This window comes from Staurois parvus, unplaced genomic scaffold (assembly GCF_062004578.1).
Source record: "Staurois parvus isolate SC_StPar_1 unplaced genomic scaffold, SC_StPar_1.0 ptg000206l, whole genome shotgun sequence".
Classification (NCBI taxonomy): Eukaryota; Metazoa; Chordata; class Amphibia; order Anura; family Ranidae; genus Staurois; species Staurois parvus.
In genome coordinates this window covers 1,365,725-1,392,479 of record NW_028318002.1, presented here as the reverse complement: position 1 = coordinate 1,392,479, position 26,755 = coordinate 1,365,725, and the positions used below count along the sequence as shown (strand labels likewise).

At 40.9% G+C, this 26,755-nt stretch overlaps 1 protein-coding gene across 4 annotated transcripts in view; it reads left to right on the top strand.

Moving 5' to 3' along the window:
• Positions 1-26,755, top strand: part of KSR1 (kinase suppressor of ras 1) — a 226,595-nt gene that overhangs the window by 131,203 nt on the left and 68,637 nt on the right. For 2 of the 4 annotated variants that reach the window (XM_089678509.1, XM_089678508.1), the window contains exon 1: positions 26,638-26,693. In XM_089678509.1, the coding sequence (XP_089534635.1) occupies positions 26,656-26,693 (38 nt within the window). In that variant the 5' untranslated portion in view covers positions 26,638-26,655. Of the gene's footprint in view, positions 1-8,204; positions 8,353-20,124; positions 20,582-25,187; positions 25,193-26,616; positions 26,694-26,755 lie in introns of those variants that run through there. The other 2 variants (XM_089678511.1, XM_089678510.1) reach the window with 2 other exon arrangements.

The following is a 26,755-nucleotide window of genomic DNA, read 5'->3' as shown; positions in this document are numbered from 1 at the left end:
TAACTGATCAGAACTGTTCACTCACATCTCCTATGAAACCCAACAGAACAGGAGCAGTTTTGCTCTTTGGGGAATCGGAAAAATGGTGTCCAGATGTGCACTGATGCTTTTAATGTACCCTAGATGCTGCGGCACTTGTGCTCCTGAATAAGCTTACTTTAACACCCTGACTTAGGACCAGCTTTTTTTTTTTTTTACACCGGGCTTAGCTGATACTGTCGCGTGTCGTGGAAGCCAGGCAGCAGGTTCAGAAGGCTTGTCTGATCTCCCTTGCTCCTAAGTCATTAAGGTGGTTATGATCTAATCTGCTTTCAGTTATTTATAACTGATAAACAAACCACTATTCTATTCTACTAATTGCACAAAAGAAGGCATACCAAATGAATAGAAGAATTAGTGTTCTTAGAGCTGTAGTGGTGTCAGAGTGCTTAGGTGCTGAGCACGCCAGGCATTTGGCTTGTACTGAACCAATGAGATTAATTAGAGTGACACTTATTCTTTCTTGAGAATGGTGCCTACAAGTGCTGTATTCTGAATGTAAACTGGCTCTCTTCCTTTACCAGGTTACAGAACTGCAATTGGTTTAGAATATTGTAGACCAAATTTCAAATGTGTTTTATGTTATGGCCCATTATTTGAACATATGATCTACAGCAATTCGTAATACAATTAAATTTTTTGAATTTCAGCGGTTTTTGTTCACCCAGTGTGTAGTCTGGGTTGTATGAATGCTGGGTAAAATAATACTAAAGTAAATGTGGAGAACTCACCTAAACACCAAATGGGCTTCATCTTTCATGGCACCAACTGGTCTTTGTTTTGAAAATGGATATTGAGTATTCTTTTAACCTATAATTAACCCACATGCAAATTATCTTTCTCAGGGACTATCTGAATATATTTAAATCTACAAGAGGATTTGGGCTCTGGCAAGGAAAAAACAGTAGCCAGCCATGTATAACCCTGCCTACTTTTGGCATGGTTCAGTTTTTTGCTAGTATCCTGGTAGGACAGACACCCTTTCTCTGTTCTGCTGAAAATTTTGATAAGTATTTAATTAATATTTTCCTCAAACTGCTGAGCTAGTCTATATATGTAGTTCGGATTGACCGGTTTTCCACTCTAGCTTTGGAAGCTGTACACAGTTGCTAGTGAACTGGATGATTGTGGAGCTAGCATGGAATGTGACCTTTGGGCACTAGGTCTTGTATTGTGGTGCTTTCAAAATCTCAGTGTACTGTGTTAGCCTCAGAAAACTTTGAGCCATGGCACAGCCCCAGGTATGACTTTTGTCTCTGAAGAGCACTGGAAACCATCTCATTACTGGGGCCTCTGGGCACCATTTCAAAACCCAGGAGCAGTGAATGCTGTGTTGTCCTGATCATGCCCCCCCCAAAAAAAAAAACCTCCTTCCTCGTCTGCTTCACAGATACCAGATGGAGGGCATTCTGGTGATCCTTAAAGCTCAGTTGGATGTAGTACACTGAACTCAAGCTCCTGGCCTGATGCTCTGTGGGCTCTTCCAAATCGTATCCGGATCATCTGTCTTAGGGTGCATCCAGGTTCATGATTGCTGGCTTTAACGACATGGCTTGAGGGATTCAGTCATGTCTAGTTCCCATAAGGTCTACCATCATGTATGGAATGCATACTTCACTTGCTGCAAGAAAGTGAACTTTCATCTGGAAAATTCTAAATTGGATGAATTCTGGCCTGTTTTGCAAATGGGCATAGGTCTGCATTTGACCATAAATACCAATAGGGGCAGATCTTTGTACTTTTTTAATCTTTTCCCAGGGACAGCTAGTTTCCCACTCTTTAATTAAGTGTACAGGGTGTCACTCATTTGGTTTCCCCTGTGCATTTACCCATGACTCCATTGGATCTCAATTTGGTTCTCTCAGCACTTCAGAAGCCACCTTTTGAATCTACCAAGGTTGAGTTTCTTGTTACCTGCTCTACACCACTGCAAAGTGTACATCTGAGCTGGTGGCTTCATCTTGTGAAGAGTCCTTTCTGTTCTTACAGGTGGCATTGAGGCCTTGAGCCTCCTTCATTCCTAAGGTGGTTTTAATCTTTCACCTCAAAAAGCACGTTGTTTTTCCATTTCCCTGTCCAGCTCCAGTTCGTCAAAACACCTCCTCCACATAATATTTTTTTGCATGTGTCCCCGCACAGCTAAGGCTTCCTTTAAAAAGACATACTCTATCTTTGTCATTCCATGTGGTGACCGTAGAAGGAAACCAACTTCTCATTTCTCCATTTCTTGGTGCCTCAGACCGGTCAGCATTCAGGCTTATGGTCTTAAGGATTGGGTTCCTTTTAAAGTACACTTTACTGGAATTTACTGGAATTGTGAATGCTTCTTGAACTTTTCAGCATCAGGCTACTATTTCCCATGTTTTCAAGGCTGCCATCTGGTCTCCTGTTTCCTCAACAGATGCCAGCTTCAGACGTAAAGTGCTTCAGGCATCTCTTAGAGGCAGTCCCCAGTTCTGTTTTCTTGTGGACCTGTTGGTGTTTTGTTTCTGTTGCCCACCCCTAAGTTGGACGGCTTTTGGATGCCTCAACAGTCTCTGAATTCCTGTGTCGTTCAATGAATAAAAGGAAAATGGATTATTGTAATACCCATACAATCCATTTCTTGGATTTCTTTGTCTTGGTGTATTGTTTTTCTACCAAACTGAGGTATGCTAGGAGTAGGAAGGGTTTTAGCAGGTTGGCCACTTTGTTTTGTGTTTCTCAGTGTCCAAATCCTCCTGTAAGTATCGGTATAACCCAACAGTCTGAAGAAATGAATTTTATGGTACATACAAATGTTCCAATTTCAATGCTGTTGATCCACTGCTGCAGTCCTGGCCTGCCCCTCATCATAAAATCACCACACAGCTTTTAGAACTTTGTGAGGACACTTTCAATGGCCACAATCGGACGTATTCACATCACCAAGCAGTGGGCACCCAAAGAAGAATCCCTAGTCTAGATATCTAGTAGTCTAGAAGAGAGATGTCTTAGAACTTGGTATGTCTTGAGACTGCACAGTTAGGTGAGTATTTGGGGCTAAATACACAGAAGAAAAACATATATGGAAGTTTTTGTACCTGTTAAAGGATATATATTTCTGTCCATTCATTCATGAGATTAATCTAGCTCTGCCATAAAGTGCAGCTCTGTCTGGCAGGGCAGAAGACATGATTTTTTTCTATGCAGTAGTTGAGTAATACTTACAGGTCTTGCCCCTTCGCCAGAATAAGGCTGCACAGTTGAGTAAAAGCAGCACACTAATGAACTCTGCTCTCAACGCCTGTCAGTATGTCCCTTGTTAGTACTTCAACTTTGTGACTCTTTGTTCAGCTTTTCCCTCTCACAGTCTAAGCTCTGCTTTGTAGAGTACTGCATGCTGCTGATACCAAGTTAATTTTAGATACTTAACATACTTGGTTTTATAAATACATTGCAAGTGCATTTAAAATATACTAAAGAGCTGCAATTTTGTATTTTTAATGCTACCTGGAGTTCAACTTAAAAAAAAAAAAAAGTATCATGTACAGATGTAAATGGAAGGACAACAAAATTTCCACTCTTTGATAACTTGGACTTTTGGGACAGTTTCCACATCCAATTTATTTGGCTTACAAATGTATTGTGTAGTGAGTATGGGTTTTAAGTGCGCCTCATGTCATCTTTTTATTATGTGAATTTTAATGAAAATCTTCAATGAAAATGCAAATACTTCTTATGTAATCTAATGACTGATTCAAGTTATTCATTTAACACTATACATGTACTGAGAAATTAGTACCGTTCTCCCAACTGTTTCAGAATCTGCCTACACATTTGGCTGCTCGTCGTATTCAGACCTCATTGTTTAGATGCCAGATTTCTTGCTTTTTTTGGCAAAAACACTCCTCTTTGCAAATGTTCTTTTTTCCCAAACTTTTCTGCTCAAGATGATTTGTTTCTTAGAAATGTAGAACATACTTACCTTACCTTTACTCCCAGACTGCTACAGCCTAGTGCTTCTTTGAGCTTTCTTGCTATTTCTGCAGGCAACAGCCACATTGGCTAGAAATCTAACCTGATGGCGTCCAATTGTTGGTGGAAAAGCTAATACTTTCCATCCTTACTAAGGGGCTTCACTTTTTTTATTTTTAATTTATAAGTTTTATTTCCTCCTTCAGCATTTCATAAACATTATTGTACAGTAAGTCAGCTTCCAAAGAAAATACAACAGGAACAAAGAGATTACAGGCATACACAGATTCCTCTATGTCGTGATCCCTATGGAAATTTTGAAAATTGCTCATGGACATAGACAAATTTAACTTCAGAACACGTAGGGGCCTTTTGGCCCACGGATCTCAGATGTTGCACTAGGGCCTCAGAAAATGTAACCATGCTAAAAGTACTAGTTTTCCAAAATTCTAATGCGTGCTCCAGGTCAAGTGAAGACTGGCGAGAAGCCTAGAACATAATAAGTCTGGAAACAGTGGGGGAAAAAAACAAGGGAAGCAAGTGAAGCTGAGATCTGTGGTGCGGGACGCCTGTAAGGTAGCAGGGGTCTGTGATGCTGATCATTTGAAAAGTACCTTCTACACAGGATGTGCCGTCTGAGTGGCCAGAGTAGATATTAATATTATACAGTATTTATAAAGCGCCAACAGTTCGCTCAGCGCTGTACATTACAATGGGAGACAGAACATGCGACAGTACAATAACAATACAATGCGATACACGAGTGGTTCGAGGGCCCTGCTCCTTGGAGCTTACATGTATGTATTATAGCCCTGTGAATAATGGAAATCGTGCCAGCAATACCATGTTGTATATAATTGGTCATCATTACATTTCATAGCTGCTGTTAGGCGATCCATCTCATTGATCTCATTTACCACAGATCCACTGGCCAACTGTCAGGGGTGTTCTGACTTCTCCATGTTTGCGGGATGCAGACCTTAGCGGCATTGAGCAGGTGGATCAGTAGTGATTTTTTATATCTACACGTCGAGAGTCGTGTAAGGTGGAGTAAACATTTCATTGGACGATCCACCAAAGAAATAGCTGTAAGTTTTTAGGTCTGATTCAGAACCAAATCCTAAAAAGGACGTATTAGACGGCATGACCAAAAGATTTTTATCAAAGAGCCATGCTCCTGATGGCAACACCAACACAGGGGAAACCGATGGAAAAATCCTATGTAGGAGGGTGGGCAGTCTGTACCAGCATGTCATTATTTTATAGCCCGCCTCTTGATATCTAGTTGAGATGGAGGAATGGTGAGCAAAGAACAGGACTTTTTCTCTCTGTTTACTGGTAAAGGGTTTGTCTAAGTCTCGTTCCCACTTCTGCAGGAAAGGACAAAGCCCTCAGCAGGCTTAATTATGCTGCTATGCTACACAGCATACAGAGGCAAGCACTCTGTGACTGTCTCTATGCCAACTTATAGTTGGTCTTATTGGCCTCCAATTTCATTATCTAGGAACTGAAGGTAATTATGTTTAATTATGGTGCATTAATAGCACCATTTTGTAAACGTGGTGCTATTAAGAAGTACCTGAATCTACCTCAGGAGTCAGTAAAACAACTGATAGAGGCAACGATTTTTTAATCTAGTACAGGGTATTTTAAAGTGCAATAGCACCAGAACAGTGTTAAGGATTTATTGAATTTCCTCGAGTGTCTGTGGACTCCAGTCTTGCAGTTACTATATTATTTCTCTGAGATTCCTTGATTTCAAGTAAATAAACTGGTGAGCTTTGGAAACTTTGAGATGATTAAACCACATGCTAGTAAAGCAGAGAATAAAGAGTTTTTTCTTAAATTACCATATTTTTACTCCTGATGTGGGAGGTTTTTATTTGAAAGAGAAGTATGGGTTATTTTTTTTTTCTAAAATCATACTCGCTTAGGTGGCTGCAGCATTGGTCTTATGCTGCATCTGTCCCCCGCCGCTTCGAAGACTGAGAATTGATTGATTAAACATCACTGATCACTCAGTTCTCAGTCTTCACTGAGCAGAGAGCGGTGACTGTCAGTCACTGGCTGTCTGCTCTGCCCCCCCAGTACTCACTGGAGCGCCAGGCTGTGGAGGGGGATGGAGCTGCTGGCTCAGGCTCTCAATGGCTGAGGGGCTGAGCAAGCTGCCGGTCCAGGGATCTGAGTGGATCCCGACTTTAAGTTGGGCTCTTTCCCCAGCCTGGACTGGCTGAGTGACATCAGTCGACAGCGGGCTTCAGCCCACTGTCAGCTGAAAAGGAGTCACAGGAGTGCAGAATGAACTGCACTCCTGTGATCCATAGGAGATGTAGAGCCAAACAAGCTCAAGTTTAACGGGTAAGGGAGATAAACTACTTATATCAACCTGTTCAAATGGGCAGAGGAATATTACTAGGACTATCACTAATATGTCACTAGCAGATGCTGGTAATTTGTACAAAATTCTCTATTCATAATTCTCAATTGACAATAATAATACATTTTGAAAAATATTAATAGTAATAATATTCATAATAAAAATATCAGTCCCCTCAGTGTATGAACACATTTCCTTTTAGCTTCATAAACATGATATGCATATTGTGTTTTTGTTCATCCTTCGCCATTTATAGCTGATGTATGCAGTCCCTGGCACTGCTGCTGTTAGAGATTTGGAAACTTCTGGTAGAACACAGTTGAGGCCAATGCTGGGGTCGAGCAACATGCAAACAAGTCGGAGGAGTTGCACAGCTGCTGTCTAGTAGTTCTTCAAGGCAAAAATAGCCAGGCATTGTAAACAAGTATGATGGGCAGAAGGGAGCAGCCTTCCACCCACAGCACACACGCGCCTGTCTGTGAAATCCTGACTCCTTCATTTGTTCCTGTGCATTTCTATTTATTCTTCTCTGTATCTGTGCAAAGGAAAAAATACTCCCCAGTAGTTTTTCCATCTTAAAGTATAGCAAGAAAGATTACCTTTGTATCTAGTTCAGCCTGATCAAATAACTCTTTAATGTGGAAGCACTATAAACACACAAACAAAAGCAAATACATATACATACATGTTTATCACTGGTAGCCTCATGCCAATGTTTTGTGCAGTCTTCTAGCAATGGAACCACTCCATAATCTGCAGAGGCAATATACCCCTTACTTACAGGTTTATGGATTCATATTAAATACAGCTACTTTACTTATTCTACTTACTTTGGACATTTTCATGCTCCCAACTTTGTGGGAACAGTTTAGGGACAGCCCCTTCCTGTTCCAACATGACTGCACAAAGTAAGTGCACAAAGTAAGGTCCATAAAGACATGGATGAGCGAGTTTGGGGTGGAGGAACTTGACTGGCCTTCGCAGAGCCCTGACCTCAACCCGATAGAACACCTTTGGGATGAATTAGAGCAGAGACTGCGAGCCAGGCCTTCTCGTCCAACATCAGTGCCTGACCTCACAAACGTGCTTCTGGAAGAATGGTCAAACATTCCCATAGACACACTCCTAAACCTTGTGGACAGCCTTCCCAGAAGAGTTGAAGCTGTTATAGCTGCAAAGGGTGGGCCAACTCAATATTGAACCGTACGCCTCTATGTACTAGATTCCTTGTCAATTGCAAGCCAAATTTTCTAAATCTAGGTATTAATAAAATATAAACCCAAGGCCATCGTTTTTATTTATTGCATCTTACTAGTCCCTGGGGGTGACTGCTTTAGTTTTCTTTTATTGGGAGCTTTTTTTAAATTTATTTTCAGGTAGTGATCCTGCGAGTAATATACTTCCTGTCCTAGGGTGACTATACTCACTCAATGTCCAGCATTTAGTGGGAAGCAGTGTTGTCACTCCAGGACAAGAAGTTTGTTAGGACTACAGCATACCTCCCTCTTTCCCTGCCTCCACGGCATGGGGGGAAGGTGTTCTATAGTCCACAAAGAGACCTAGAAACAATGGTAAATTAGTGCGTGTGCTCTTTGCTTTTGCTGCATTATTATCAGCTTACTAGATTTATGGCTGGATCAATACTTATTCTAACAGATACAACAAAATGTTTTCAAGGGTATATTTAACAGACCAAACGGGAGCAAATAAGAGCTGTTCATTGTTGGTCAGTATTTTATTTGACTGGAGTCAAAGATTACATTCGTCATTATTGGAATGTATGACAATAGATATTGAACAGCATACGGCATACAGGTTGTTTATCGTCCTGTTTTTTATTATTGTTTTGCAGAAATTACCTGAAGATTTAACACTAGATGCCTTACTGGAGATGAATGAGTTAAAAGTGAAAGAGACCATGAAGAGATATGGAGCCAGCACAGAAGAGTGTTCTAGGTTGAACGGCGCTCTTACCTGTTTAAAGAAACTAGCGTGGTCAGGTAAAGCATTTTACACTAGCATCCATTTGTAAAATATATTGTGATTGCCGTAAACAGTTGGCCATATCAGTGCTAAAAGGAATAATGGTGGCTAGTACCAACATAACATTTCCTGACTAAAGGCACAGCTCAGACTATTAATACTTTTTTGCTTAGGATGCAAATTTAATAAATGCAGGATGTGTGCTGAATAATAGTAGCAGAATCTCAAAGACCATGCAGAGGACACAGCCAATGTACGAAGGGCAGAAACCTCATCAGATTCTCATGCTTCCAGATCAGTAAATGAAGAGTTCTGATTGCTTGAATTTGGATGTTTACCTTTATGTCAATAAATGAGTTCATGCATTAAAGCTGAACTCCAGTCTTAAAATATGTATCAAACTTGCGCCAAGGAAATAAGTGAAAAATTAAGTGAAAAATTAAATGCTGCTATTCAAGGATTGACTAAACATCAAAAAATAATAAAAATAATACAGCGCAAATAATACAAATTATCAAAACTGTGAAAAATTATATGTGAAAATCTAAAGAAAAAGTCCCAAATTAAACTCCAATGTCCCAAAAAATTTGAAAAAATTATTATTTACTCAAACTTTATACATTTTCCAGCTTGCTCACATCTTCTGTGAAAAGCATTATATAGACCCACACTCACCAAATGCTGTGAATTCCCAAACTGGTATGGCTTTAAGATGCAAAAAAGACAAGCCTGCAGGTGGGGTGTGGTGTCTTCAAAGATGATATAACTCTTTATGCGATCTCACACTGACTCTCCTTCCCAGATATTCCTCATATAGCAAAAAAATTTAAAAGAAAAAGATGCCAATGATATATTGCTATATACTGATAAAAAATATATATTTTATTAAAAATGCAAAAAAAAAACCCTTCCTTACACTCACATAAAGTAATTAAGCCCCAATTTCCATAGGGTCATTTGATGTCCCACATCACAGATGGTAATCCACCCTTATCTTCCTCCAAGCTCTCACTCCTGGATGGACGGATGGATGGATAGGGGTACTTTATGACCAGCTAGGTACTCTCAAGCCTTCGCTCATGGTTCCTCCTTAATTTACCCCGAATGCATTCTCATAGATGGATGGGAAAAATGCAAAAGAAAATTACCAAAATAGCGTAATAAAGTTAAAAACTATTTAATACTCAAGTGATGCTCCAAATGCACTCACATTTTCAAACTGAATAAAAAGCCTTTTTGTATATAAATCAGGACTCATCAAACATGTTCCAGTAGCTCCTCTGACAATTCCAGCTAGGCAGACACAGTTGCTCAGTTTTGGCAATGAAGAACTGGCAAAATTGTAAAATCAGACCTCTTTGCTCACACTAAAGAGGGTCGCGGAACACCGCACCGGAAGTGACGTCACACGTACAGGGTCGGAACCGGAAGTTACGCCAACGCATTTCACCCTCCGACAAGGCGTCGTCACGGTCCAGACTGACATCAACCCATTAAAGCATGTTTGATATTTGCATAGTTCCTTCTAAGAACCAGTCCACTGCTTTGCATCAGGGCTATGTTGCTTTGATGTTTTCTTCAGGTGATCTGCCTGGATTTCCCCCCCCCCCCCCCAAAAAGGAAAGAGACCCAGTGATGTCATCACTGGGTCTAAAATAAGGTATGTGGTGAAAACCGGTTTTATTAAAAAATGTCATTAGCATTCTAATGAGGTGGGGGGAGGGGAGGGGGGAGGAAGACCCAGGGAAGGCAAAAACAAGTAATTTTAGCTAACTTTAGGATTAAGATTTTATTGAAGCAGACATTAGCTAAACTTATAAGCAGCCCTGATAAATATATTACTTGGGTGAGAATCTTGGCTCTTCCTTTCTGCTTGGAGTTATAGGATACTGTGCCTATGCACAACGTACCTGTATCTCCCATAGTCCTTTTGGCTGCCACACCCCCTGCCCACTCTTGCTTTGCTTTTTTTTCATATCGGTACATTGTGCATAGGCACAGCATTCTGTCGCACAACGCAGGTCTCACAGCACGTAAACTGACCATGCCAGCACAGATCTGCTTCCATGTTTGACACAGTCAGATTGAATTGCAATAGAAGAGGGAATGCTAGGATCACCTGGTATTTCCCCCTCAGTGTTAAAATAATAGCAATAAAGGCTTGATTTATAAACACATTCATAATTCCCAGACACATATAATACAGTAGGTATAGAACATAATCACCCCTCTCTTCAAAATAATCACATTTTGTTGCTTTGCAGCCTGAAATGAAGACCAACATATTTTTTGTTTTATCCAGCTGTATTTACAATAAGTGCAACTGATAACATCCAAGTTAACCACTTGCCTACCAGGCACTTATACCTCCTTCCTTACCAGGCCAATTTTCAGCTTTCAGCGCTGTTGCACTTTGAATGGCAATTGCGCAGTCATGCAACACTTTACCCATATGAAAAATTTATCTTTTTTTCACACAAATAGAACTTTCTTTTGGTGGTATTTACTCACTGCTGGGTGTTTTATTTTTTGCGCTATAAACAAAAAAAAGAGCAAAAAATTTGAAAAAAAAAAGTTTTTCTTTTTTCTATTATAACATTTTGCAGACAGGTAATTTTTCTCCTTTACTGATGTGCGTTGATGAGGTGGCACTGATGAGGTGGCACTGTTGAGCTGGCACTGATGGTGGGCACTGAGTGGCGGCACTGTTGAGCTCTGACTGGGGCACTGCTGGGTGGCACTGACTGGCACTGCTGGGTGGCACCGCTGGGCAGCACTGATGTATGGCACTGCTGGGTGGCATTGGTGGGTGGCACTGCTGGGTACTGCTGGGCACAGGTGGGTGACACTGATGGGCACTTGTGGGCAACACTGGTGGGTGGCACTGCTGGGCACCAATCATCAGGGCACTGATCATCAGTGCCGATTTCTCCTCTGACAACTGCCGGTTCTCAGCAGTACTTTCCTCACTCTGTGACAGCATGAGGAAAGTGCAGCCGATAACCGGCAATTACATTTCTCGGTGATCACCGTGTCATTGGACACGGCTGATCACGTGGTAAAAGGCCGCTGTGATTGGCCTTCTACCATATCACGTGAACAGCTTTGTCCATAGGACACAGCGATCACCAGATGCACGCCCCCCGGGTTGTGCAGGAGAGTGCGTTTTGGGAGGACGTCATATGATGTCCACCCAGAACTTAGTGGCCGCAGTGCAGTCATCATTCGGCTATCTGCGGTCAGCAAGAGGTTAAAGATATAACACCAACATGTCAGAAATTTAAAAAAAAAAATTAAAAAACAGAATAACCAAGTTGAAAATAGGACCCCCTCCTAAAAATGACTTATAAACTCAATCAGGTATAGCTAATCACCTTCTCAATTGCACACCAAGCCATTTGACTTTCAACTGTGATCAGCTGTGGTCATTTTGATTGGCTTAGCATGAAAAAACCTTTCCTGGAGCATTTCAGTCCCTGATAGTGCAACTGAAGCATACAATCAACTATGGGTGGCAAGGCACTGTCAAAAGATCTCCGGGATGAAGTTTTGGACAGGCACAAGTCAGGAGATGGAGACGAAAAAAAGCCACATTTCTGGAGATTTTGTGCTATTGTTCTCACATGCACACAATAACCCCTTTGTCATAAATTACTGCAACTGCTTCAGAGTTGCTGTAAGCCTTTTGGTAGCCTCTCTAACCAGTTTCCTCCTGGCTCTTTCATCCAGTTTTCAGTGATGTCCTGATCCAGGGAGGGTCTGTGTTGTACCAGATACCTTCCACTTCTTAATTTCAGACTTCATTGAGCTTTGAAGCATTGATAAAGCCTTTCAATTTTTTTTTATCCATCTGCCTGTCCACAACCTTATCCCGTAGATCTTTTGACATGCCTTGCCACCCATAGTTGATTGTTTGCTTCAGTTGCACTATCGGGTACTGAAATGCTCCAGAAAAGCTCTTTTCATGCTGAGCCAATCAAAATGCTCTGCAGGCTCCTTGTTTATTTATTTTTATTTATTTTTTACAGGTAGTAGCTTTTCTTCTTGTACGATGTTGGTTAAACTAACATTGCATGCAAAATGCTGTAAGCATGTGTACGTTCAGGTCTTATGGAGAGTACAGAGTTGCTCTTAAGCCATATTTTTTTATTTATTATTAAAGTTTACATTGCTATGGAGAATATCCAAAGTGTGGCATACTTCTCTAGAACTTCACTCTGGACTTGTTTTCATAACTTCTTGGTCTTTTAGATGTTGTTTGCTTTGGTATGCTCTGTAATGAACTGTGGTCTTCCAGAAGCAGATGTATTTATTAAGTGTTCTTGCATGGCAAGACCACTTATTGTTATCTCACATATACAGTGGGGATCGAAAGTTTGGGCACCCCAGCTAAAAATGTGTATTAATGTGCATAAAGAAGCCAAGGAAAGATGGAAAAATCTCCAAAAGGCATCAAATTACAGATTAGACATTCTTATAATACATCAACAAAAGTTAGATTTTATTTCCATCATTTACACTTTCAAAATAACAGAAAACAAAAAAATGGCGTCTGCAAAAGTTTGGGCACCCTACAGAATTTATAGCATGCACTGCCCCCTTTGCCAAGCTGAGACCTGCCAGTGTCATGGATTGTTCTCAATCATCGTCTGGGAAGACCAGGTGATGTCAATCTCAAAGGTTTTAAATGTCCAGACTCATCTGACCTTGCCCCAACAATCAGCACCATGGGTTCTTCTAAGCAGTTGTCTAGAAAACTGAAACTGAAAATAGTTGACGCTCACAAAGCTGGAGAAGGCTATAAAAAGATAGCAAAGCGTTTTCAGATGTCAATATCCTCTGTTCTGAATGTAATTAAGAAATGGCAGTCATCAGGAACAGTGGAAGTTAAAGCAAGATCTGGAAGACCAAGAAAAATATCAGACAGAACAGCTCGCAGGATTGTGAGAAAAACAATTCAAAACCCACGTTTGACTGCACGATCCCTCCAGAAAGATCTGGCAGACACTGGAGTTGTGGTACACTATTCCACTATAAAGAGATACTTGTACAAATATGGTCTTCATGGAAGAGTCATCAGAAGAAAACCTCTTCTACGTCCTCACCACAAAAATCATCGTTTGAACTTTGCAAATGAACACAGAGACAAGCCTGATGCATTTCGGAAACAAGTTCTGTGGACCGATGAGGTTAAAATTGAACTTTTTGTCCGGAATGAGCAAAGGTACGTTTGGAGAAGAAGGGGCACAGAATTTAATGAAAAGAACCTCTGTCCAACTGTTAAGCATGGGGTCGGATCAATCATGCTTTGGGGTTGTGTTGCAGCCAGTGGCACAGGGAACATCTCACGAGTAGAAGGTAAAAAGGGACTCAATAAAATTTCAGCAAATTTTGGATGGTAACTTGATGCCATCTGTGAAAAAGCTGAAGTTAAAGAGAGGATGGCTTCTACAAATAGAAAATGATCCTAAACACACCTCGAAATCCACGGGGATTACATCAAGAGGCGTAAACTGAAGGTTTTGCCATGGCCTTTACAATCTCCTGACCTCAACATAATTGAAAATCTATGGATAGACCTTAAAAGAGCAGTGCGTGACAGACAGCCCAGAAATCTCAAAGAACTGGAAGACTTGGCAAAGATACCTCAAACAAGAATTGAAAGACTCTTGGCTAGCTACAAAAAGCGTTTACAAGCTGTGATACTTGCCAAAGGGGGCAGTACAAGATATTAACTCTGCAGGGTGCCCAAACTTTTGCAGACGCCATTTTTTTGTTTTCGGTTATTTTGAAAGTGCACATGATGGAAATAAAATCTAACTTTTGTTGACATATTATAAGAATGTCTAATCTGTAATTTGATGCCTTTTGGAGATTTTTCCATCTTTCCTTGGCTTCTTTATGCACATTAATACAAATTTTTAGCTGGGATGCCCAAACTTTCGATCCCCACTGTATATTCTTATTATTATAGCCAAATTTACCACCCTAACTCCTCCCACAGTTTTTACACTACATAGACAGTAATATACCGAAACGTGCGGATTGTTCCCGATTGGTGTGCTATTACTTTGTGGAACGTTTCGCCGAATGTGAGCTGAAAAATCAGGACATGATTTCTAAACTGCCATCACTCCCTCATTTTCAAGCCCACCTACACAAATCTTATATCAAAATGTTCAGCTATCCCTGCTGCCACTAAAAATGTCCACAGCTAAGCCATAGTCCTGATAGTTTTCACAATATGACCATTTGTTTGCAACTCACGCCGCCCATTGACATTCATCGAAACTCCACTCTAGCCACCTCAAATTTGAAGGGCAATATCTAAACAGCGACTGTGCCTTCATTTTTCATATTTCAGAGACATACTATGCATCAAAATGTAGGTCTGGGTCTTGTGATTCTAACAATATAAAGCTCTTCTCTGTAGGATTTAGAATTTTTAAACTACAACCATTTGAATATGGCAACCGCCAGTGAAGTGAGCAAGTTGGAGCAGTTTGTTTTTAACCGCTCTTCTCTGCCCTTGCTGTAGAGTGAGTTGCCATAGGAACCCAGGTGTGTGAGCTGGCAGCAGAGTGACAAGCCACTCCACCCAGTTACTCCTCCCACTCCAGTTGTAAAGTGTTTAATGGAGTTTGGCTTCAGTTTGTTATTGTATCTAAATATGCTAGTACATCTAACACTACCCTGAATGACAGTGCTGCTGTCCAAAGGTGCCCCCTGTGCTCATTCATCCACTGCGGGGGAACTCTTGATACAGAAGGTGTGTTACTGGTCAGATCACCAGGTGAAGACAGGGGAAAAAGAAATTCATGCAGCCACCACATCTAATGATTGGTAAGCTGCAAAACATTAGATTTTTGGTTTAATAATTCTTTAAAGTGGAGCTCCAGTCTCCTTTTAAAAAACAGCCACTCACCTGTCCCTTGATCCAGCTGTGTGTTCACACCAGCTGGTTTTATTGGCCATTCTTTCTCCCCTTAGCAAACATCTTAAGTGGGGGCACCTGGCTGTGACAGCTTGCACCTTTACAGCTGGGTGCCCACTACGCATGCGCAAGCAGCGCTGCACATTGTGAATGGTCCCGTAGTCTTCTGGGACCTGTCATGTGTCCCAGAAGACTGCAGGGGGGAGATCTTCCTAGGCGGTGGGAGCGGGTACCTGTCAAAATCAGGTTCCTGCTCCCCAAAGGTGCACGGTCCCCAATTCTGTACTGGGAGTAGGGGACCAGTACTTTTTCAACATATTTAAACAGGTAAATATATAATTATTCAATCATTGTGGTGACTTCAATAAGGGCACAAGACAAAATTGCCCTTTCAGTCATTTATTACACAAAAATATCAATAGAAGTAAAGATGTACTGGGAAAAAGCTAAACAAACCTTTGGTATCAAAAGCTGGTATTGCCCAAATGCACTAACATTTTTAGACCCTCCATGAAAATATCCTTAAGTTGCAAAATGTTTGGGGGTATCCTTGCATGAATTGCCTGTTTCACCATCCCCATGCACAAAGGGAATTAAATCAGGGCTTTGAATAGGGCAGTCCATAACCTTCTATTTCTTTCTTTAGAGCCATTCTATGGTGGAATTGCTAGTGTGCTTTGGATTATTATCCTGCTGAAAGACTCATTTACAGTTCAACTTTTGGACTGATGACCTCATATTCTCATCAAGCATACTTTAATATGATATATGACATATAGTTGGCTTGATGACTGTGAGATTCCCAAGCTCTGAAGCAGCAAGGCAACTCCAAACCATAACATTTACACAACCATGCATAGCCCCTGAATGAATGGATGACTGCACACCAGCAATACTTGTGGTTTCTTTATTAAAGTGGTTGTAAACCTTAGACATTAAATATGAGTGAAGCATATCCCTCCATAGTGTATTTTTGTGTCATTCTAGAGCATTAAGAGTAATTTCTGTCTTCTGCCCCATTCCTCTGTTATCTGCATGAGTTGGCTCTGTCAAGTTTTCCTGACACCAAGAGAAAAATGGTTACGAAGGGGGTATCTCCAGCACAGCCTGTGATTGACAGCCTTAGCTCTGTTCCTGTGTGAAGGGAAGTGTGTCCGTTCCCTTCCATCAGCTTTCAGAGCTGTCCTTACTGAGCTCTGCAGTGTGTAATTTCAGCTCTCTGCCAAGCTCAGACAAGCTTTATAAATCATGGATTTGAATTGAGTTAGAGAAGAGAAGTCCTCACATAAACAGGTACAACTTATGTAGTAGGATTTGTTTCATCTCTGTATCACCTGAGCCCAATCACTTAATTAGGTAAAGGTTTACAACCACTCTAATTATTTCAAATCTTTGCTACTTGAAGATTATTTCTTTGCAGTTAAATTAATTATTTCAAATCATTTGTTGATCTTTTCAAATCCATTGCTAGACCCATAGGCATACAGTGGGGCAAAAATGTATTTAGTCAGCCACCAATTGTGCAAGTTCTCCCACTTAAAAAGATGAGAGAGGCCTGTAATTGGCATCATAGGTAGACCTCAACTATGAGAGACAAAATGAGAAAAAAAATCCAGACAATCACATTGGCTGATTTGGAAAGAATTTATTTGCAAATTATGGTGGAAAATAAGTATTTGGTCAATATCAAAAGTTCATCTCAATACTTTGTATATATCCTTTGTTGGCAATGACAGAGGTCAAACGTTTCCTGTAAGTCTTCACAAGGTTGGCACACACTGTTGCTGGTATGTTGGCCCATTCCTCCATGCAGATCTCCTCTAGAGCAGTGATGTTTTGGGGCTGTCGTTGGGCAACATGGACTTTCAACTCCCTCCAAAGGTTTTCTATGGGGTTGAGATCTGGAGACTGGCTAGGCCACTCCAGGACCTTGAAATGCTTCTCACGAAGCCACTCCTTCGTTGCCCGGGCGGTGTGTTTGGGATCATTGTCATGTTGGAAGACCCAGCCACGTTTCATCTTCAATGCCCTTGCTGATGGAAGGAGGTTTGTACTCAAAATCTCACGATACATGGCCCCATTCATTCTGTCCTGTAAATGGATCAGTCGTCCTGGTCCCTTTTGCGGAGAAACAGCCCCAAAGCATGATGTTACCACCCCCATGCTTCACAGTAGGTATGGTGTTCTTTGGATGCAACTCAGCATTCTCTCTCCTCCAAACACGGCGAGTTGTGTTTCTACCAAACAGTTCAATTTTGGTTTCATCTGACCATATGACATTCTCCAAATCCTCTTCTGGATCATCCAAATGCTCTTTAGCAAACTTCAGATGGGCCCGGAGATGTACTGGCTTAAGCAGGGGGACACGTCTGGCACTGCAGGATCTGAGTCCCTGGCGGCGTAGTGTGTTACTGATGGTAGCCTTTGTTACGTTGGTCCCAGCTCTCTGCAGGTCATTCACTAGGTCCCCCCGTGTGGTCCTGGGATTTTTGCTCACCGTTCTTGTGATCATTTTGACCCCACGGGGTGAGATCTTGCGTGGAGCCCCAGATCGAGGGAGATTATCAGTGGTCTTGTATGTCTTCCATTTTCTAATTATTGCTCCCACAGTGATTTGTTCACACCAAGCTGCTGGCCTATTGCAGATTCAGTCTTCCCAGCCTGGTGCAGGTCTACAATTTTGTTTCTGGTGTCCTTCGACAGCTCTTTGATCTTCACCATAGTGGAGTTTGGAGTGTGACTGTTTGAGGTTGTGGATAGGTGTCTTTTATACTGCTAACAAGTTCAAACAGGTGCCATTGATACAGGTAATGAGTGCAGGACAGAGGAGCCTCTTAAAGAAGCAGGTACAGGTCTGTGAGAGCCAGAAATCTTGCTTGTTTGTAGGTGACTAAATACTTATTTTCCACCATAATTTGCAAATAAATTCTTTCCAAATCAGCCAATGTGATTGTCTGGATTTTTTTTCTCATTTTGTCTCTCATAGTTGAGGTCTACCTATGATGCCAATTACAGGCCTCTCTCATCTTTTTAAGTGGGAGAACTTGCACAATTGGTGGCTGACTAAATACTTTTTTGCCCCACTGTATATAATTTTTCTGAGGGCAGTAGAGAGCTAATTTATCTTGGCATGATGCATGTCAATAGCAAAGAGAACACCAGACCCAAATGTCTGAGGTTTAATGAAAACAGGTTCCAACTGCATACTACCTAAGAAGGTTCTAATTCCTTGGCACCTAATTTAGAACACCGGTTTCTAATTTAATAGATTTTAAGTTATTATTATACAGGATTTATATAGCCAACAGTTTGCTCAGCGCTTTACAATATAACGGGAGACAATACAGCAACAATACAGTTCAATACAAGAGGGAAAGGAGGGCCCTGCTCCTTGGAGCTTACAATCTAGGAGGGAGGGGCTAGTGGTACAAAAGGTAGTAACTGTGGGGGATGGACTGGTTGGAAGAGTAGAAGATTCCATTATTAGCTGAGGGCAGGATAGGCTTCCCTGAAGAGATAGGTTTTCAGAGATCTCCTAAAAGTGAGCAGAGTAGGCAATAGTCTGATAAATTGGGGTAGAAAGTTCCAGAGGATGGGGGAAGCTCTGGAAAAGTCCTGAAGACGAGCATGGGAGGAGGAGACAAGGGAGCTAGAGAGTAGGAGGTCTTGCAAGGAGCGGAGAGTACGGTTTGGGTGATATTTAGAGACAAGATCGTTGATGTAATTTGGGGCAGAGTTATAAATGGCTTTATATGTTATTGTTAATGTTTTGAATTTTATCCGTTGGGCAATGGGAAGCCAGTGGAGGGATTGGCAGAGAGGGGTGGCAGATACAGAACGGTTAGTAAGGTGGATAAGTCTGGCAGCAGCATTCATGATAGACTGAAGAGGGGATAGCCTGCGATTAGGTAGGCCAATGAGAAGGGAGTTGCAATAGTCAAGGCGAGATATAACAAGGGAGTGAACGAGTAGTTTAGTATGCTGGTGGTCAGTGGATCTTTGCCCCCTTGTGCTGGTAGTCCGTGGAATGTTTGCTTAGTGGTTTCCAAGGTTAGGAATGGGTTTATCTTGGAGATGTTGCGGAGTTGAAGTCTACAAGATTTGGACAGTGATTGGATTTGGGGGTGAAAGGACAGGTGGGAGTCTAGGATTACACCTAGTACCCTGGCATGAGGGGAGGGAATGATGATTGTGTTATTGGTCTTGATGGAGAAGTCAGTGGAGGGGGCACGGGCTGGGGGGAATACTAAGAGCTCAGTTTTGGAAAGATTGAGTTTGAGGAAGTGGAATGACATCCATGCCACAGAGAGGACAAGTAGTAAGAGTACAAAGTAGTGGTAAATGCAGGTGTGTACTTAATGTTTCCTTATGGTAAATGTGCATTTTTGTTAGAATTCACCAGGTCAATTTTATGTGTCATATATTCAAGTATATCACCATTATTGCCAAGATCTATTGTTTGCCTGTTCAAATATGTTGAAAAAGTCAACCATTTTCATGGGGTGTACTCATGTTTTCACATGACTGTAGACCTGTGGAGGGTAACTTTAGGTCAGTGGTGCAGGGGGGAGGGTGAAGGGGATACTTGTATGTTAATTACACTTTTTTTTTATGATACATTATATGATACACCTAACATGCTGTTGAGTAGATGTTATTCTCTTCCTCTCTAACCTCTAATATAGCATACATTAGAGAAATCCAAGGTCTGTCTTCCTATTTCCATGCAAATCCCAACTATACTGCTGAGCATGCAATTCTCTAAAGTGTAACGCCAATGTTATACACTCTGTATGAGTTAATTTACTCTTCTAGCATTTATGAAATAATTTATCTGTCATTTTTATTTGTTTAGGTGGTGATATGAAGGAAACATTATGGAATCCTCATGAAAACCGCAAAGAAAGTTCATCCCAACTTCCTTCTGACCTCTCATCCCCGGTGGGGGCAGTTTGGATTTTAAACACTCCATTTCCAAAGGCCAACAGCCATCAGCCTCGTTCGATATCCGTGTCCGCCATCCCTGTTTCTGAACCCCATGGACCTTATATTTGTCCTGAGAGCTTCCAGGATCCTTTCCCTTCTTCCACACCAAGCAATAGGTTAACATTGAGGACTCCTCATGGAATTACAATAACTCCACCCACCACACCTATGTCAAAGAGGCAAATGAAGTTAAAGCCTCCTCGGACACCTCCTCCACCTAGCCGCAAAGTCTTTCAGCAGCTGCTGCCTAATTTTTCAACACTCAAAAGGAGCAAGTCTCATGAATCTCAGCTTGGAAACAGAATAGATGAAGTACCCCCCTTAAAGTAGGTTTAAATGATATTTCTGAGTTGAAATATTTTGTTGATTTGATCAGACTATTGTTATTATTACACTGGACATATAATATAACAACATTTTATGAAGCTGTTTCCTCAGATAATAAAGAAAATTACATATTTCAAATAAACCGTACAAAAAACCAAGACACTATAGAGAACTGCACAAATTAAGGGAACCTGTTGGTAGCATGAAAAAATTTAAACTAGCAAACACATTAAATTTGTTGTCAAAAACGTACCCTTCCAGGGCACAGTAAGTCAAATGCTACAGCTGCTTCTGCTATCCAGATTCTGTGAATGTGTTAGTTAACATGCAGTTTAGGGAAATAACTCACAGTTCAATGTAGTCACAGATGCAGCTGAGGAAAGGTGCCGACAACGTCTGTTTAGAGGATGAAGTGTGGCCTGGCCAGTCCGGTCCCAAGATGGGAGGCTTCTGTCTGGTTAGCGCATACCTAGCCTTTCCCTCCTCATCAGAAAACTGTCCCTACCGCTAGTTACTGTCCCTGACATGTAGGGTCTCTCCATACACTAGCAACTCGCACAAAGTGCGCCAAAACCCGGGGGCAGGCATTTAAATAGACCCCGTTGACCCAAGATGGCCACCAAGGATCACATGGCCGCAGCGTAGCCAACTGGAGCGCTGCTCCACTGACCCAGGAAACAATAGCGAAAACTTGTTTTCCTTGGACTTCTTCAGGCTATGGTACTACGTAGGTCGAGCGCAACCTACAGTGGAGAAAACAGACTGCACCTGCCTACAAGTTATTTCACGTGCTTCTTTATGGTTCTGTTCTTTTTATGCTAGCAGCTGGGTTGAATATGTGAGTATGAGAAACACTAACTTTAATGTTAGTTGGAGATGGCGATTGAAGCTGATGGTTATTGAATACTGAGGATAGCAAAGACAGTAGATAGACCATTCATGAGTGGAGATTTATTTGTGAGTCTTTGTAATGTTGGATCATGTCTGGATTTCTAGGCACCTTATTGTACTGTTGACCTTGGTATGGGTGTTTATAAAGAGCTACTAAGTTTGGAACCCATAGGACCTCTAGAGCTTACCAAATTCTAGATCGGTGGTGGTTAACCTTTTTGATGGTGAGGGCTTTGAGTGTGGCCCCTGACATCACCAAAGGGCCACACATAACATGCAGTGAATGCATTGCTGCAGGAAACTGTCAGACATTGCAGATGTGAAACGGGAGGCGATTAAAGACTATGGATATGCTACAAGTGATTTTCAAAGACTGCAAATATGTTATAGGATTTGTTGGAGACTGGGAAGCAATAGACTGGAGACATATTGAATGAGCCTTCGAGATCACTGCTATTACAACTCCTTTACAAATTCATGCTTCCAAGTTTATCCTCTCAACAGCCCCTTTAAAAAATATTTCTGCCACATTTGATATTTATTAAAGGAAGATCCATATTAAAACATCATAGGGGAAAAAAACATAAACCGTTCAAAGGGATGGGAAGCACAAAAAAGAATAAGATATAGGAAAAGAAATAAAACAAGCAATTTTACTAGAACCCAGTCTAAAGAATATAACTTCTTTACTGACCTGAGCAAACACGTAGGGAACATAAAGCAGAATACTGTCTACAGCAGCAATGGGCAAACTACGGCCCGCGGGCCGTATACGGCCCGGCGGACCTTTTAATCCGGCCCGCGGAGCATGGCAAACATCGGCTGTCAGAATGTGTGTAGGCGGGGCAGCGTGACGAACGTGAGGGGAGCTAGGCTCCTCTCACAGTCCACCCTGAAGACCGGAACGGCGCGGGAACACGGCGAGAGGAACGCGCGGAGCAAAGGTAAGTGAATTGACACAGGGGGGACTTGGGGACTTAATATGGGGAATGAATTACTATAGGGGGGATGAATTACTATATGGGGGATGAATTACTATATGGGGGATGAATTACTATGGGGGATGAATTACTATATGGGGGATGAATTACTATGGGGGATGAATTACTATGGGGGATGAATTACTATATGGGGGATGAATTACTATGGGGGATTAATTACTATGGGGGATGAATTACTATATGGGGGATGAATTACTATGGGGGATGAATTACTATATGGGGGATGAATTACTATGGGGGATGAATTACTATATGGGGGATTAATTACTATGGGGGATGAATTACTATATGGGGGATGAATTACTATGGGGGATGAATTACTATATGGGGGATGAATTACTATGGGGGATGAATTACTATATGGGGGATTAATTACTATGCTTACTATGGGGGAATATTACTATACTTACTATGGATGACACATATACATCATTCATCTACTCTTGGTCCGGCCCCCGGGTCCAATATATGAACCCATTGCGGCCCTCAAGTCAAAAAGTTTGCCCACCCCTGGTCTACAGGGTCTCTGAGGATCACACAATAAGCAGCAAAGGGTTGCAGGCATCAGGGTTCTAGATCATCCTTAGATGACTAGTGTATCTAAAAGCTGGAGATAAAATCATTTGTCTTCTGCCAGTAGAAGGTTGCGTCAGTCTTTAAGTTACTAATTAAAATATATAAAGATTTATGAATATAGCACATAGAATATGTAGTATTCCAAGGCTGCCAAACAGTAGGTTGGAGTGGGCAGATGTTTTGCTGTGGTTGCTGCATGCTATTGCTTTATCAGTATGAAATTAAATAAATCTACAATTTATCTATTTAAACCATGTAAAGTATATATTATGTCTGTGTCCAATATGGTTTATGCCTTCAAGTTGACAGCACTAGCTAGCATGGAAAAGGTTCTTCTCAGAACTGGTATCTTAAAGTTTCCGGTACATGGGTAGTAGAATAATTTTATAATTTTTGATTGTACTCAAACAGTGTAACCTGTCAAATGTGATTATTAGCACAACAAAGGTTTTAGCAAAGCATCACACTAAATGCTTTTATACTTCAGTTCATATGCATTAGGAAATGCTGCAGTTTAATGATCATTAAGTCCTCATGTACACTTGACGTTTTTACAGCTGCTGCTTTTGGCGTTTTTTTCTATAGCCAGTAAACTTCCCAGCATGCTATCCTATGTGTCCATGCACACATAGACTAATCAGCATTTTGTGGCAGGGATGTTTTTTGGCTGGAAAAAAACCCAGGACTAGTGGGTTTCTAGATGAGTTTTTTTAGCTGTAAAAACGCTCAATGGCTGAAAAAACACGACAAACCAGCGTTTTTGGACTTTTTAGCAAAAAATACATTTTATTCTTTTGGTAAAAAAAAAAAACACAAATGCGCAAAAAACGCTGCTAAAAGCTAATGCAAAAATGCTGAAAAACTCATGTTTTTAACGTGACTTTAAACAGCTAAGGTTACCAGCTTTATTAAAACGCCCAGTGTGCATGGAGCCTAAAAAGACCTGTGCTGCATGAGACAACCTCACTGTAGTTTTTGGTTTCCTGTTGGTTTAATATTTAGGCCAGTGATAAGAAACCTGCCTAATTTTCAGTGTTTCCATCTGTTCTTAAACTCCTTTCTAAGGGCACTCACTTAAAGTGCACGTCAGCTATTTGAAACATTTAAAGCTTTTTAACCTGTCTGATTTATCAGGTGCTTGCTGTAATCTTTCTTGGTCATAAAACCGTCTACTAGTTTAATTTCACAAATTTCTCTCACTAATTTCAGAAGGACATGTAGAAGAAAGATTTCAGACTAATAAACATATTAGCAGTGTATAGTCATAGAAGGATTAAAAAACGCCACATCCCATAGGGATACATGAAACAAGAGAGAAAATAGGTCAAAGAGCTGGGATTTTTATGATGGTCATTCAGTACCACATAAGTATAAAAATTACCAAATGTTTATTCAATTTTACTTATAAAAACACAGATATACATTTAAAAGCATAGAAGCCTATTTAACATTCATGTTTCTGAATCACAGTCTCTGACACATACACAGTATCATAGAATCTTATCAATAAACAATATGTGGAAGGTAATAGGAAAAATAGACATTTTTTTTAAAGCAAGCCATAGATTGCAGGAAAGAAAATCATTTGATTCCCCCATCAACGCAGTCAGTGTTGATGAGAGAATCCCTCCCGTATCGCTGTTGTACTGTTGTATTCTGCCGGTAGGGAGCCTTAACAGCCGAACACAATAATTGCTGCTAACAGTTGTAGCCGCTGCATGTAAAAAATCCAGTAGGCTGGATGTACCCAAGTCAACCAATGCACCTATTTGGGTACAACCAACCAGCCTGCCCATAGATGGATAAGATCTTGGCTGGTTCCTGCTGAACCATCTATGGCCAGCTTAAAGGGATGTGAGGGGAAATAAGTAAAAATCGGCATGTAAAAACTGGCCTGTCACCAATACCCGGTTCTTGCTAAAGATATGTCATTATGTTAGGGCAGGGGCCCTATAGCAGATTAGGAGTGCCATTTGGGCATACAATTTTTTATACCATTAGGAAAGTTGAGGGGAAAATGACCAGTTCTTCACAACAGTGCATTGTAAGATAGACTCTCTTATGTAAGATTTTGAATTAATGTATGTTTGTCTGTATCCTAAAATCTTTGAAACCTTTTCTTTTTTGTGTTTTGCAGGTTTGGTAAGCAGTCAAATTCTACATATATGGATGACGTGAAATGACATTCAGCATGTATATATAAAAAAGTGTTTGTGTGTGCACATATATATATGTGTGTATGTGTTTGTATATAAAATAATCTATATATATAAAATGTTCTGTCTTGTTTTTCTGTTGGATCAAGCAACCTTCTGTTACTGTGCATGCCTGTGTTTCACCTTACAAAGCACGTTTGCACACAAGAATGATCCCGGGTAAAGATAGGGGGTCACAATTAGAAGCTATTACTGTTGTAATTTAATTGCTTGCATTTCAAATCCTAGAACCATGGAAATTATTTTGAACATTAAACTATTGGATTGTTCGTAGCAGAAACCAAAAAGGTGGGATTGAAATATTAATGTTTATACTACCTATTAAATAGTTAGAGGTATTGATATTGACAGTATATACTAGTATCCTTCAGGGCTGCATATCCATACCTCACACTATTCATTGGGTACTATAAACCATATTATTTCTACCAGGGCTTTTTTTCTCAGGGAATAGGTGCAGGTACTTGTGAGTCACCCATTGTCTCCGCCCCTACCTACCTCAAAGCACCATCTCATGGTTCCACCACCTGCCCACCTCGCAGTACAGCCCTTTTAGAGAATACAGGACCAAGTATCATTTTGTGGTGCAAAGTAATTTGTATGGAATTTGTTACTGATTGAAAAGCAATAAAATATTTCCACTGCAGCCAGCAACAACAGACCCTCTGCAACAATAGATCCATCCCAGCAGTAATATACAGTACCTCCTAGCAGCTAGCAACAATAGACCCCTCCCTGAACAGTAAATCCCTTTGAGCATTAACTGACCCCCCTGGCAACAATAGATCCACCACCAGCAACAACATATTTCTCTGGCAACAAAATGCCCCTCACAGCAATAGATCTCCCAGCAGCCAAACATTCAGTAATTGAGGTGCCAAAACTGCGTTCCCCCCCACATTCCTGTTGAAAAAAAGCCCTGATTTCAAGCCCAATGGTACAATAGTAATACTATAATAGTATCAACTAAACACTTGTATCATGAATTAAATGTTTTTTCCACTATTTCATGACCTCAGCTTTCGGGGAGGTTGTCTAGAGAGGGTCATTGCATTTATACAAACTGATTACTGTCAAAGTTTGAATAACTTATATTTGTTGTCAGACTGTGTATCTTGTCTAAAACTACTCCATTATAGGCGTTTTCATTGTCATTTCAACCAAACCTAAAAGTCATAGCTGTATACATAGAGGTATGCAATATACATCTACACCTTACATGGCACACATGCGCTTTACATTAGTGTTGTTGAGATTGTTATTTACAGCCATATACAGTGTCACAGTGAAATGGCTGGATACTGGGGCTGTTATTTAAATTATCAGTGTAAGTAATAGGAAATTTGGTCTATATCCTTTCTTACAGATGCTCCACAAGGATCACCACAGATGGTACGGCGAGATATAGGGCTTTCAGTAACACATAGGTAAGGCGCACAGGTTTGATTGTAGAATATATGGATTGTTGGTTATCGTTATTATTTGAACA